Below are 15,790 nucleotides of genomic sequence, written 5' to 3'. Positions count from 1 at the left end.
GTTTTGGAATTCTGAATAAAATATTTTTGGCGTTTCCATGGCAACAAGTTTGACTTAGCCTGAAATTGTAGTAGTGCTCTTTTCCGGAGCTGAACTCTAAAACTGTTCAATGTTTCTTCACCAAACTTGGCACATAGATTGATGTGGTGGTGTACTGGTGCCTTTTGGTTGTTTTGAAATTCTGAATAAAATATTTTTGTCATTTCCATGGCAACAAGTTTGACTTAGCCTGAAATTGGTGATAGTGCTGCTTTCTGGAGCAGAACTTTAAAAAACCTTTCAATACTCTCCTTCCATTTTTCTATATACACACCTAAATATTTGACATAATCATAACTTGTAGACATAATCATGAAGAGTATTTTTCCATTGCGGGGGATATTGATGACTTTGTCTTCTTGTTTTGTATATCAAGTCATGATTTTGTATTTGTGGAGACTGTGAGACTTGCTTTGATAATGTATTTACATCTCACTTTCTGGAGACAGTGGGACAAACTTAGATAATGTATCCTCATGTTATGGGGTTTCGCTTAAGAATATCCGATCTTTTCTCAGTACTCAAATGAACAACTGTAAAACATGTCACTAACTTATGAAAGAAAATAATATCTTAAACACAAACCACCATCTGAGTGTTTACGATATCTGTGTGATGCAGTTCACCTCGTAGCATGTGTAAAGACTGCCATCTTGAACCATGCAACAGCAAAAAAGATAAATACACATTTCCCAATCTGAGATACCTATTCACATATCACCTTCCCCACAGAAGAAGATGGAGAGAAGCTGCTGTTCAACGCACATTGTGGAGCTCATGCTGCCGTCATCAACAACCACCGAACTGCTCACAGGCCGAAGTAAGTTGACACTGGAGTTCTTAGTTACCAGTTTACTTTACATAGGTAATCCAGCTCAGATAGTGGACAAAGGGGATTAACAGCACTGATAGGTGATAGTGAAGACAGGGAAGCCAGTACTGATAGGTATTGGACAAAGGGGATTAACGGCACTGATAGGTAATGGTCAAAGGGGATTAATGGCACTGATTGGTGATAGTGAAGACAGGGAAGCCAGTACTGATAGGTATTGGACAAAGGGGATTAACGGCACTGATAGGTAATGATCAAAGGGGATTAATGGCACTGATTGGTGATAGTGAAGACAGGGAGGCCAGTACTGATAGGTAATGGACAAAGTGGATTAAGAGCACTGATTATTGATATTGAAGACAGGGAAGCCAGCACAGCTAATATAGTGCTCATGGTCTCTCACTCCTGATAAGCTGTATGATTGCTGATGCAGCTGACAATCCCAGCCCTTCTCCTCACTGCATCACTGTCGTCTGTGTTTTAGTGCTCTAGATGACTTCAACAATGGTGTTGTGCTCACAAATCGATGTTTGCGTGCCAATGAAGTTTTCGAAGTTCGACTGGAGAGAATGGTTGACAAGTGGGCGGGGTCTATTGAGATCGGGGTGACGTTACACTCCCCCGAGGAACTAGACTACCCCTCCACTATGACCAACATGCGCTCCGGCACCTGGATGATGACTGGGAACGGCGTCATGCACAACGGAACAACCATTATTGATGAATATGGTCAAAACTTGGATCGCTTAAAGGTAGATGTATGTTATTTTTATTGCTTCTTGAAAATATATCGTATCTAAAACATTTGAAATACTATTGTAATTAAATACTAATGGATTACTGAGATAAGTTTGACAGCAGGCTTTGTGTCATTACATCAGATACTTTCACCACTTTCTGCAACAAAATACATTTCATATTGCATGGGATTTCTGTCCTCCATTTTGGTTGTGTGTTGTTGGTGATAAGGTTATTTTAATGGCAATTTTGTCTTCCAGCTAAGTCTTGTAATAAACATTTCCACTCAAACATTCCTGCCATGGTACCAGATACCTATATCAAATTGATTCTAAAATTTATTTCAAATTGTCAACACAAATATCTGTTCACTTGAGTCTAGATATGCAAGTTGTACAGGTACATAATGTCTATATGTTGATGCTTCAAGTACCAACGGCATCAGACACTACCCCACGTGAGTACCACACATACATAATACATGGATGCTGTTTATGCCAGGTGGGAGACAGAGTGGGCGTCGTCCGCAAACCAGATGGAACGTTGCACTTCTTTGTCAATGGAGTTGACCAGGGTCCAGCAGCATCCAGTGTTCCTGAGATGGTATATGGGGTCATTGACCTGTACGGTCAAGCAGCACAGGCTACAATAGTGGACCAGTCAGGTGGGGACATAACATAAGCATGACTCATGCATTTTATTCTGTGATGCTCCTGCCAAATATTGGTATGAAAGGAGGCCTTGATAATTGAGAGATAAACATACTGTGTTTTCAGTGTATATGTAGAGCTAGATTGCTCATATGGGGGTGGTGGTGGAATTGGGTTTAACGTCGTGCTTGAGAATATTTCGCTCATATGACGATGTGCATGCGTGTGTATGTGTTTGTGCGGCTGCTTGTACTAGCCCAGACTGAAGCTGGTTTTATAGTGCTAGCTCGGAGGTTTCAATTCCTACTGAGATACCATGCCGCAGTGAAGCATGAATACCCCGAAATTGGCCAGACACATTATACATTGTAAACACAAAATAAACCAACCAGTCCACATTTGTACCCTTTTGTGTCTGAGCTCATTGGCAGGGACCAACAAGTACCATATTTTATCAGCCGGGCCGCTTCGCTGTTTCCCATATAGCATCTGAACTGCGGGGATTGACGCCATTCAGACCTTCCACACAATATGATTTTCACATCATAACCACTACGCCATCAGAGCTGACGATCGATTGCTACATGGTGTGAGCAGGATAGCTTGAATATAGTAATGAGCACACAGTTATAAAATGAGCTGTTTCAGGAAGGTGCTTAATTTGATCTGATCAAAATTTTATCTAAGATAGTCATGTTACAATTGCCCTTCAATTGTTTTGTTTGTTTAACGCAGCACTCAGCAATATTCCAGTTACAAGTTGCCCTTGAAATACAGCATTGTAAGGAAAAAGAGTACAGTCCTTTGACCCTCATCACAGTTATTGTATCAGCTGTAGTTCACCAAATATTGATCCATTACATTGATCTGTACACAGAGGCGTTAAACAACAAACTATACTGATAACCTGTGTTCGTCTGTGTCTTCAGCAACCCACGCCTGTTGTATGAGGCAACTAATGGCATCAGGTGGTCAGGCTCGCTACCTTGCTTGATGCATGTCATCGAATCCTGATTGTGTAGATCGATGCTCATGATCTCAATCACCAGATTGTGTAGATCGATGCTCATGATCTCAATCACCAGATTGTCAGCCCCAGATTCGATTATTTGCAGACCACAATTGTATAGCTGGAAAATTACTGAGTGTCACTTCAAACAATAAACTGACAAGAGCAAATTAATTGTGTGTGTTGCAGAAGTGCTAAGTTCTCCTGACCTCGAGTCCAGTGTGTTCACCGATGTTGATGATGTTCGGTTCCACCACCTGCACGGCCACAATGCAACTGTCCTCAACAACGGCAAGACTGCCGCCAGACCAAACGCTACCGGAGAGTTCAACGATGCAATCGTGATGAGCAGTCGTCCATTGAGAGACAATGAGCTGTTTGAGGTGGTCATTGAGAGGATGGTTGACCGGTGGTCAGGGTCCATAGAAGCAGGTAAGGACCATTGGTTGTAGCTGTATGTCTCATGGGGTGAAACGACCCGTGAAGATCCAGGGTAGAATAGGTCTTCAGCTACCCATGCTTGTCACAAAAGGCGACTATGCTTGTCGTAAGAGATGACTAACGGGATCGGTTGGTCAGGCTCACTGACTTGGTTGACACATGTCATCGGTTCCCAAATGCGCAGATCGATGCCCATGCTGTTGATCACTGGATTGTCTGGTCCAGACTCGATTATTTACAGACCGCCGCCATACAGCTGGGATATTGCTGAGTGCGGCGTAAAACTAAACTCACTTACTCACTCACATGTGGTTTTGTACTCATGCAGTGGAATAAATAGCGTTATTGTGGACAGTTTCATTTAGTTAGATGGACAGAATGTTAGGCCTGGCTCAGTGTATGGTGTCTCAGTTTCAACAAGGGGAATCAGGGGTCTGGGTGTTGAGAGGGTCGAGGACAAGCATGAGAATCTGCTGCTCAGAGCCATGACTGATGGGAACAACACATTGGAACAACACATGGGAACAACATGAATAGGTTTCACACATTTGGCCAACTCATCATCTCAATTAACCTGTAGCTGTCTGTGTTTGTTTTCAGGGATTTATGTAGATCTGCTCTGAGGCGGATATTTTGGCCCTATATCTGCAGCAAGTCACATTAAACATTCCCAGATTGGAATTAGAAATATTGAACTTCGTTTTGAAATACAATGAAAACTTGATTATCCCGATCAAGATTTTAGTCGTAACTAATAACAAATGTTATAGGTTTGTAGGAGTAACTGATAATGGGGTCAATAATAAGCTGAAATACTCATTATTTAAACATCTTCAGACATGTTAAAATACCACTTGGTTTAGTATCCTAGATAAATCACTTGTTTAAGTATATGAGCACTGGAGATATCTCTGCAGCTGAGAATTCAGTTGGTCAACACCAGGTTAAACTGAGACCTTAGCATTGTGTGACTGGATAGATATTGTGCAGGAGTATAGGTTGTAAAATTGTATTTGGGTGATCAGAAAATCAGGATAACTATAGCAGGATCAGTAACACTCCATCAGTGTCTAGAATCTTCGAGGTTCTTGGTTTGACATCCAGCTGTTCATACTTATAAGAGACAATGTCAGGCTTGATGACTCCAGCATGTTGTCATTGTAGCACCATCATTGGTGTGTTCAGAATGTCAACCACTAGTTTGTGTGCCAAGACTAAGCTATATACAGCCAGTTCAGGCGGCCATGATATGTCTGCCATGTCTTGGAACAGGAATAGATTAAACATTAAGGGACCGTTCATAATTTATGGCTAGGGGGTGTGATGATGATTTTTGTGGAGAAGCATGTACAATGTGAATGACCCCCCTAAAATGTGTGTAAAAAATAAGTGATCCCCCCTGAATGTCATGTACAAAATCAATGAGCCCCCCTCCCCTTCCCATAATTTCTAAGCATAATTTTAAACATAATTTTATGTACAAAATTGCTGACCCCTAGTAATGCGTGTGTACAAAATTGCTGACCCCCAGCTCCACAGAAAATGGTGCCCCCCTAAAATCATCATCACCCCTAGCCATAAATTATGAACGGTCCCTAACTGCGATGTCATTTAAACATATTACTCTTTTGAGTAAAGTTATGAAATGACAATCTTCATCTTTGTGTTTGTTTCCTTTGTGAGTTGTTCTTATCTGTCTTCAGTTTTACATCTTTTGGTTTCCTATTGTCAGTAGTTCCTAGAACAGCCATTTGCACACATTAGAGTGGGCTATACCATCCCTAGAGTACATGTGCACCTGATGTGAGATATTTTACTGACACCCCCTATTGTTTTATGTAACACTTTCATAACTTGATGTATGAAAAAACAGAAAATAGAACTTTGTCATTTTTAATGGTTTTTCCCCAGTATTCATACTAAGCCCAACCACATGGATTGTTGTTCGTGTTATCAACCCCTGGCTTTACTGCCAATACCTGAAATACAGTACAGAAGTAAAGGGGCCTTTGTCACAATTCAAGTTAGAACAAACCAAACATGAAAGACCAGAAATTCTTCAGGGCTCCCTCACACCAACTCCAGATGCCCTGTTGTTGTTTTTTGAAAACTGCAGATCCATGTGACGGTTAAACTCCAGTGTTGACCATCACTCACTCATACATTGTACTTCAATGGTGTTGTTCAGTCTGTACCCAGGCATGTTGTCTCACCGACCTCCGTATATAGCTGCGATATTGCTGACAGTTATCACCCTCCAAGTCATTAAACATCTTTTCCTGTGTTGCCCATCGTGCGTCAGTTGCTCGCTTTCGGGATTCCGGCAGCCTAGTTGTAAGAGGCAACTAAATGTATAGGGTGGTCGGACGGTGACTTGGTTCCTAGCATGTCAGTGTACACCTAGTGTGGGTCATTGCTCATAACATCAATCACTTGCTTGCCTCACTTACTCTTCTTTAGGGACGGTGGGGTAGCCTAGTGGTTTAAGCGTTTGCTCATCATGCCGAAGGCCCGGGTTCGATTCCCAACATGGGTACAATGTGTGAAGCCCATTTCTGGTGTCCCCCGCCATAATGTTGCTGGAATATTGCTAAAAGCGGCATAAAACCAAACTCACTCACTAGTCTTGTCTACTTTACCAAGCTGCTGCCATATAGCTGGAATATTGCTGAGTGCGGCATCAGACTACGAACAAGAGACAAAAGTTATGTCAAGTTTCATGTTGATATGTTTATATGCCACTGCTGTATATATACTGATGTGCTGGGTTTGACTGTGGTTTCACCGTGTGTCTCTAGGTGTCAATGGGTGCACACCTACCTGGCCAGATCATGTCACGTCCCTGAAACAACACGGGGTCAAACTCGGTATGTTGCATCTACTTAGATACTAGTCATGTTTGCACGTTTGGCCTTCACCTTCATATTTAAGGTTTGAAATTGCGCCCCCAAATCTGCTTGTCCCAGATTGAGGCCAGAGAGGTTTGGACCTTGAATAGAATGCCCTTCCACAATAGTGCATGAAATTGTTCCGCTTTTTGATTGATTTTCATGTGTTTTTGATGTCCTCTCTCAACTTCTAATTTTAATTGGTGAATGTTTTCTCTTTATCTGTATGAATGTTCTTCTCTTTAAAACTCCCATCATGTACAACCTAGTTAATGCTGGTTAGGCTGAGCTTCAAGGAACTGCCTGTCTCTGTCTGCCGATCTCATCTTGTTCACCATGCAGGGTGTCCACCACTGCAGACACCACGTCATCCTGTACATAGCTTGTGAACTTCTAAGGGACTGTTCATGATTTATGGCTAGGGGCTGTTCATGATTTATGGCTAGGGTGATGATGATGATTTAAAGGGGGTCACCCAATTTGTTCTGGGGAGGTAGGGGGTCATCAATTTTGTACACATGTACGAGGGGTGTCAGCAATTTGGTACATAAAAATATTTAAAAATTATTCTTAAAAAAAATGTGAAGGGGATCATTGATTTCATACATGACATGCATGAGGGGTCACTTACGTTGTATGTAAATTTTAGGGGGTCATTCACATTGTACATGTTTGCCATAAAAATCATCATCACCCCTCCAGCCATAAATTATGACAGGTCCCTTATGACTCAGTGACAAAATCTTCAAATTATTTCTTATTCATGCAAGGAATGTTGCTTGTTACATGCATGTATTTTCTGCAAGAATATAATTTCAAAAGGAAGAAATTCTGTTACAAATTGCATGATTCAGGCCCTGAATAGAACACATTCTGAATAGAAATTCAATTTTAGAAAATGTTTTGTTAAAAAAACAAGTAAAAATAGTCATCTATTTATGTGGAATCATGTTTACTTTGGTGTATCTGTTATCCCTAACTACATTTATCCACTTACAACTGAACTGTAATTGCCGTATTAAGTGCCCCACTTCAGTTAGCTCCCCTGATCCATTTCCAGATGGAACTATAGGTAGTATTTATAAACACACTGTGCAGAGCTAACCTGATTGACTTGTGCGGACTCCAGATGTCTTTTACATATTGTACCTTTATATCAAAATTGTTTTAGTTTCATTCATGTTGGAACTAAGTTTGATCTTTGCCACTCTGTCGCTCAGGACAAAATTGTCTTTCGTTTTGGCGATGTTATGATATAATAATAGATATCGAGTTGCTTGGAGTGCTGAAATTTTACTGAAATTCCTGTAATCTTATATATGTTAATGTTTAGCAGGACAGTGATGGACACCCTGCTTCTTTGCTTGTATCCAATAACTCAAGGTGTATTGCCACTAATACACACACCTCATATATATACAGTCAAATCCCGATGAGTCGAATGCCGCTGTCTCGAATATTATGCATAACTCGAAGTACCTGTCGGTCCCGACCATTCCCTGTTATAGTTGTCATCATTTGAACACCGGTTACACGAATTCGTCTCATAAATACACACGATGACTCGAAGAAAATTTGGTCCCATGAGATTCAAACAACAGCAATCTTGTATATATAAGCCGAAGTCAGTCAATGAGAAGTTGATTGGTGTAGCAAACTGATCCAATTAACAAACCAGCGCGGCTCACACCGTTCCGCCTTTGACGGGTGAGTTCAAAAGGCAGATTAGTGATTTTACGGAAATCACTGTCTGTGCTAATCAGACTGGAACTGATAAGGTGCCCCTATTAGTGATAGGGAAATCATTAGATAAACAAATGCTTAGTCGGAGGAATTAGGACTGGATCATCTTTTTTGTCTACCCTCATAGACATACCTATGTCTTGAATACATCGATAAGTCGAAGTTATGACTTGGTCCCCAGAGATTCGACACATCGGGATTTGACTGTATATGGATACCCCGGCTCACTGACAGCAGGACGAGTACCAGTGCATCACTCAAGTCATTCCATACACAGTGTTTGTGATACAGGGGCAGTGTGCAAGGACTAGTAACCCAAATTATCCATTTCAGTTTCCAATATTCTTAACAGTTGAGTACAGTATGAAAATATAGCCAAAAATAACATATAACATTTCTGTCTTTCTTAACCGTGGTTGATATCGGCCCTTGTCCACTAAACAGCCTTAAAGCTATGTGTATGTTTAAGTATGGGACTTATGATAGTTGTGTCACAAAGACACTTTGTGGAACTTGGCCCAGAGGTGTGGGCTGATCCCCAAGCTATTGAAGTCGATACAGGGTTGATGCTCAGATCATCAGAGGCCCTTGTCCTTACACTAATGCACAGCGTTTTTGATATTGCTGTCCCAAGAATTCGAGTAGTTAATTTCAAACACTGAAGACAATACTGTTATCCAAGCAATATGGTTTCAGGTACACCCTTATTCCGAGATACCAGGTATTCGAGACAGATCATATCCACTTTGAATCTCTGCTGGTAACAATGGATGAAACCATACTAAAGCAGCAAAATAATATTGTCTGTTTATGTTTAAGATGCTGTAAAAATTTTTATAAAGACACTTTGAATCTATGCAATCATTTCCATTCATAATGACCTGTACCAATCGAATATACCTGATGTTTCTGACTAAGGGCAAGTATAAGTCTCCAGACTATGAGGGCGGTGGGGTAGCCTAGTGGTTAAAGCTTTGGCTCGTCACGCCGAAGACCTGGGTTTGATTCCCCACATGGGTACAATGTGTGAAACCCATTTCTGGTGTTCCCCGCCGTGATATTGCTGGAATATTGCTAAAAAGGGTGTTAAACCATACTCACTCACTCACTCCAGACTATGAACCTAGGCCTAGTGTCGTGGAGCAATCTTAGTAACTGTTGGACTTGACAATAGGTGAAGCTGTAGGGGTGAAATGGTATACCGCGGTATTTGTTTTCTCTTCGGTTCGGTATACCGTATTGCAATCCAAAACTTCAGTATTTTCGGATTTCGTACCGTCATTTTAGTTACTTTTGAATAAAAATTCTAAAATGTCTAGAAATCGAGTCAGTTTTTCAAAATCTATGCATTTCTTTGCAAGACAGCCGCTATTTTCCCGAAGTAAGTTCTCATATACCAAACCAAAGCGGACCGAATCGAACCGGACCGAACCGAAGGCCTTGTACCGCAATAATACGTACCGTACTGTAAGAAGTGTACCATTTCACCCCTATGGAGCTGTGTCTTTGTGTTGGTTTCTGCATTATTATTTAACAGATTTCATGTTTGACCAAATCAAATGTAATAAAATTAGCTGTATTTTTGTTTTCCTGGGAAAGGATGTGTGAGATGCTCATCTTGCTGTGTGTCCTGTTGCTTCCTCTGTGGACAGTTGCTGCTTTGCATGGACTTTATTTTACTAATGCGGTGTAAAACAATATTTATTCATTCATTTCCCTCCACCCTGTCAGCATCATGGGTTTCTCCATTGTGGTAAAGGCTTCAGACCTGCATCACCTTGGACTTACCTCGCACGTCCAGCTGGCAAGCTGTAATGTACATGAAATGTTGCTGATACTGACACCCAACTAAAGTCCTAACTCACTCACTTTGTTCATTAACCTGAAATTATGAACTAACAATCTTGACTCTTCTGCTGAAGTAGACTTTCAAAATGATGGCCTTTGTGTGTTTAAGTATTGGAGATTTACAAACAAATCTGAAGACTGTTATTAAAAAACACTGACTTCCCATACTTAACACAGACGTGATGGTTGTAGCACTGACTGTCATAAGTCCCATACTTTAACACAGACATGATGTTAGTAGCACTTACACTGTCGCAAGTCCCATACTTTGACACAGACATGATGTTAGTAGCACTACTGACATGTCGTTAGTCCCATACTTTAACACAGACATGATGTTAGTAGCACTTAACACTGACATGGTGTTAGTAGTCCCATACTTTAACACAGACATGATGTTAGTAGCACTATGACATGGTGTTAGTAGCATACTTAACACAGACACACGACATGGTGTTAGTAGCACTGGCTGACATGGTGTTAGTAGCACTGTGACATGGTGTTAGTAGCACTGTGACATGATGTTAGTAGCACTATGACATGATGTTAGTAGCACTATGACATGGTGTTAGTAGCACTATGACATGGTGTTAGTAGCACTATGACATGATGTTAGTAGCACTATGACATGATGTTAGTAGCACTATGACATGGTGTTAGTAGCACTATGACATGATGTTAGTAGCACTATGACTGTCGTAAGTCCAATACTCTAACACACACGTGTGATGGTTGTAGCACTATGACTGTCGCAAGTCCCATAGTTTAACACAGACATGATGTTAGTAGCACTATGACTGTCGTAAGTCCCATACTTTAAAACAGACATGATGTTAGTAGCACTACGACTGTCGTAAGTCCCATACTCTAACACAGACGTGATGTTAGTAGCACTACGACTGTCATAAGTCCCATACTCTAACACAGACATGATGTTAGTAGCACTATGACTGTCGTAAGTCCCATACTTTAAAACAGACGTGATGTTAGTAGCACTACGACTGTCGTAAGTCCCATACTCTAACACAGACGTGATGTTAGTAGCACTACGACTGTCGTAAGTCCCATACTCTAACACAGACATGATGTTAGTAGCACTACGACTGTCGTAAGTCCCATACTCTAACACAGACATGATGTTAGTAGCACTACGACTGTCGTAAGTCCCATACTTTAAAACAGACGTGATGTTAGTAGCACTACGACTGTCGTAAGTCCCATACTCTAACACAGACGTGATGTTAGTAGCACTACGACTGTCGTAAGTCCCATACTCTAACACAGACATGTTGTTAGTAGCACTATGACTGTCGTAAGTCCCATACTCTAACACAGACATGATGTTAGTAGCACTACGGCTGTCGTAAGTCCCATACTCTAACACTGACGTGATGTTAGTAGCACTACGACTGTCGTAAGTCCCATGCTCTAACACAGACATGATGTTAGTAGCACTACGACTGTCGTAAGTCCCATACTCTAACACAGACATGATGTTAGTAGCACTATGCTGTCGTAAGTCCCATACTTTAACACAGACATGATGTTAGTAGCACTATGACTGTCGTAAGTCCCATACTTTAACACAGACATGATGTTAGTAGCACTACGACTGTCGTAAGTCCAAACAGTAACACAGACGTGATGTTAGCAGCACTATGACTGTCGTAAGTCCCATACTCTAACACACACGTGTGATGGTTGTAGCACTATGACTGTCGTAAGTCCCATAGTTTAACACAGACATGATGTTAGTAGCACTATGACTGTCGTAAGTCCCATACTTTAAAACAGACATGATGTTAGTAGCACTACGACTGTCGTAAGTCCCATACTCTAACACAGACATGATGGTTGTAGCACTATGACTGTCGTAAGTCCCATACTTTAACACAGACATGATGTTAGTAGCACTACGACTGTCGTAAGTCCCATACTTTAACACAGACATGATGTTAGTAGCACTACGACTGTCGTAAGTCCCATACTTTAACACATGACATGATGGTTGTAGCACTACGACTGTCGTAAGTCCCATACTTTAACACAGACATGATGTTAGTAGCACTATGACTGTCGTAAGTCCCATACTTTAACACAGACATGATGTTAGTAGCACTATGACTGTCGTAAGTCCCATACTGTAACACAGACATGATGTTAGTAGCACTATGACTGTCGTAAGTCCCATACAGTAACACAGACATGATGTTAGTAGCACTATGACTGTCGTAAGTCCCATACTTTAACACAGACATGATGGTTGTAGCACTATGACTGTCGTAAGTCCCATACTTTAACACAGACATGATGTTAGTAGCACTATGACTGTCGTAAGTCCCATACTTTAACACAGACATGATGTTAGTAGCACTATGACTGTCGTAAGTCCCATACTTTAACACAGACATGATGTTAGTAGCACTCATGACTGTCGTAAAGTCCCATACTTTTAACACAGACATGATGTTTGTAGCACACGACTGTCGTGAAGTCCCATACTTTAACACAGACATGATGTTAGTAGCACTACGACTGTCGTAAGTCCCATACTCTAACACAGACATGATGTTAGTAGCTGTTACGACTGTCCGAAGTCCAAACAGTAACACAGACATGATGTTAGTAGCACTATGACTGTCGTGAAGTCCCATACTTCTAACACAGACATGATGTTAGTAGCACTCACGACTGTCGTGAAGTCCCATACTTTAACACAGACATGATGTTAGTAGCACTACGCACTGTCGTGAAGTCCCATACAGTAACACAGACATGATGTTAGTAGCACTATGACTGTCGAAGTCCCATACTTTAACACAGACATGATGGTTGTAGCACTATGACTGTCGTAAGTCCCATACTTTAACACAGACATGATGTTAGTAGCACTATGACCGTCGTGAAGTCCCATACTTTAACACAGACGGGTGATGTTAGTAGCACTAATGACTGTCGTAAGTCCCATACTTTAACACACACGTGTGATGGTTGTAGCACTATGACTCGTGAAGTTTTAAACACAGAAGTCCCATGACTGTCGAAGTCCTCATAACTTTAACACACGTGTGATGGTTGTAGCACTATGACTGTCGACATACGTCGATATGAAGTCCTATACTCGTTAACTTTAACACAGACGTGATGGTTGTAGCACTACGACTGTCGTAAGTCCCATACTTTAACACAGACGTGATGGTTGTAGCACTACGACTGTCGTAAGTCCCATACTTTAACACAGACGTGTGATGGTTGTAGCACCATGACTGTTGTAAGTCCCATACAGTAACACAGACATGATGTTAGTACTCAAATGACTGTCGAAGTCCCCTTACTTTACACACACACGTGTGATGGTTGTAGCACTACGACTGTCGTAAGTCCCATACCTTAATAAAGACTATCCATGCTATCTGAGAAATTGTAGAACATTCGGCTTGCATGAATTTTAAAAAATAGCAGTCCAGTGTAAGTTGTGTTTGTGTTACATGATTATGTTTTTGCCACTTTTAAGTCGATCTCTAGAATGAATTTCTTCTTTGTGACATACACTTGGAACACCTACGAACATGACAAAATGTCCAATTTAATCATGTCTGTTATCACCTGCCGCTGGTTTCAGGAGTGACTCTCATTAAGCCCGAGGACCTGGACTTCCCCAACACCATGACCGACATCGAGTACGACACATGGATGCTCAGGTTGGTGTTATTCAGGCTTTTGTTCTTTAATCCTGGTTTTAGCAATATTCAAACTATATGATGTCAGCAGCCTACTGTTTGAGTATGGACAACACAAAACAATGAGTGCTGTTGGTGAAAAACATTGAAAAAATGTATCAATTTTGAACAAAATCGCAAATTCTTTTAGCAAAGTTACTGCCAAGGGCACTTAGTTTGGAATACTACATAAATGCCTGCAGAAATAAACTCTGCTTATCAGGCCTAATTCTTAATACATATTTATGCGTTATCACTGCAAAGGTTGCAGTTGTCACTGACAGAGGTTTTACACATTGTTTTCTTACCTTGAAAAAGTCTCCTCTGATGGCCTACTGTATGTCTCCTCTGATGGCTGGCCTACTGTATGTCTCCTCTGATGGCTGGCCTACTGTATGTCTCCTCTGATGGCCTACTGTATGTCTCCTCTGATGGCCTACTATATGTCTCCTCTGATGGCCGGCCTACTGTATGTCTCCTCTGATGGCCTACTGGCTCTACTGCCTACTGTGTGTCTCCTCTGATGGCCTACTGTATGTCTGGCCTACTGAAGGCCCTACTGTATGTCTCCTCTGATGGCCGGCTGCTACTGTATGTCTCCTCTGATGGCTGGCCTACTGTATGTCTCCTCTGATGGCCTATGGCCTACTGTATGTCTCCTCTGATGGCGCCTACTGTATGTCTCCTCTGATGGCCTACTGTATGTCTCCTCTGATCTCCTCCTCTGATGGCCTGTCTCCTGATGATGGCCTACTGTATGTCTCCTCTGATGGCCAGCCCTCTGTATGTCTCCTCTGATGGCTGGCCTACTGTATGTCTCCTCTGATGGCATGTACTGTATGTCTCCTGAACTAAAGGCCTACTATATGTCTCCTCTGATGGCCTACTGTGTCTCCTCTGATGGCCTACTGTATGTCTCTGGATCTGATGGATGGCGGCCTACTGTTTGTCTCCTCTGATGGCCGGCCTACTGTATGTCTCCTCTGATGGCCTACTGTATGTCTCCTGTGATGGCCTACTGTATGTCTGACCTGAAGGCCTACTGTATGTCTTCCTCTGATGGCCTGTATACTACTATATGTCTCCTCTGATGGCCTACTGTATGTCTCCTCTGATGGCCTACTGTATGTCTCCTCTGATGGCCTACTGTATGTCTCCTCTGATGGCCTACTGTATGTCTCCTCTGATGGCCTACTGTATGTCTCCTCTGATGGCCTACTGTATGTCTCCTCTGATGGCCTACTGTATGTCTCCTCTGATGGCCGGCCTACTGTATGTCTCCTCTGATGGCCGGCCTACTGTATGTCTCTGTGATGTCTCCTCTGATGGCCCTACTGTATGTCTCCTCTGATGGCCAGCCTACTGTATGTCTCCTCTGATGGCCTACTGTATGTTTCCTCTGATAGCCTACTATATGTCTCCCACAGTGGGTCAGCGATCATGCAGGATGGTTCTACAATCAGAAACGGGTACCCACTTGATCTGGATGCCATCGTTGTGGGATCACGCATCGGCATGATGAGATGCTCTGATGGCAGTCTGCACTTCTTCCTGAACGGAGAGGATCAGGGCGTGGCATGTCAGGACATAGCCCCAGGTAGGTACAACACACCAGGTAGAAATAGTGTTCCAGGTAGAACAATGTCTGCAGTTGACTTGTACCAGGTAGATCCATGAAGACAAATTGTCCCAGGTTGACATGATGTGCAGGTAGACACAATGTTCCAGGTGGACAAGTCACAGGTAGAGACAATATTCTAGGTGGACAAGTCACAGGTAGACACAATGTTCCAGGTGGACAAGTCACCAGTTAGACACAATATTCTAGGTAGACAAGTCACAGGTAGACACAATGTTCTAGGTAGACAAGTCACAGGTAGACA

At 42.0% G+C, this 15,790-nt stretch overlaps 1 protein-coding gene across 1 annotated transcript in view; it reads left to right on the top strand.

The window, feature by feature from the left end:
- LOC124256282 (neuralized-like protein 4) overlaps window positions 1-15,790 on the top strand; it is a 45,011-nt gene that overhangs the window by 12,289 nt on the left and 16,932 nt on the right. The window contains 6 exon segments of the mRNA XM_046690254.1: window positions 772-859; window positions 1,356-1,623; window positions 2,111-2,273; window positions 3,458-3,700; window positions 13,811-13,889; window positions 15,335-15,504. Coding sequence (XP_046546210.1) covers window positions 772-859; window positions 1,356-1,623; window positions 2,111-2,273; window positions 3,458-3,700; window positions 13,811-13,889; window positions 15,335-15,504 — 1,011 coding nt within the window.

This window comes from Haliotis rubra, unplaced genomic scaffold (assembly GCF_003918875.1).
Source record: "Haliotis rubra isolate DU_JTF1 unplaced genomic scaffold, ASM391887v1 Scf622, whole genome shotgun sequence".
NCBI lineage: Eukaryota > Metazoa > Mollusca > Gastropoda > Lepetellida > Haliotidae > Haliotis > Haliotis rubra.
Note: the sequence above shows the minus strand (reverse complement) of the source record. Positions and strands in the feature narration are given on the sequence as shown.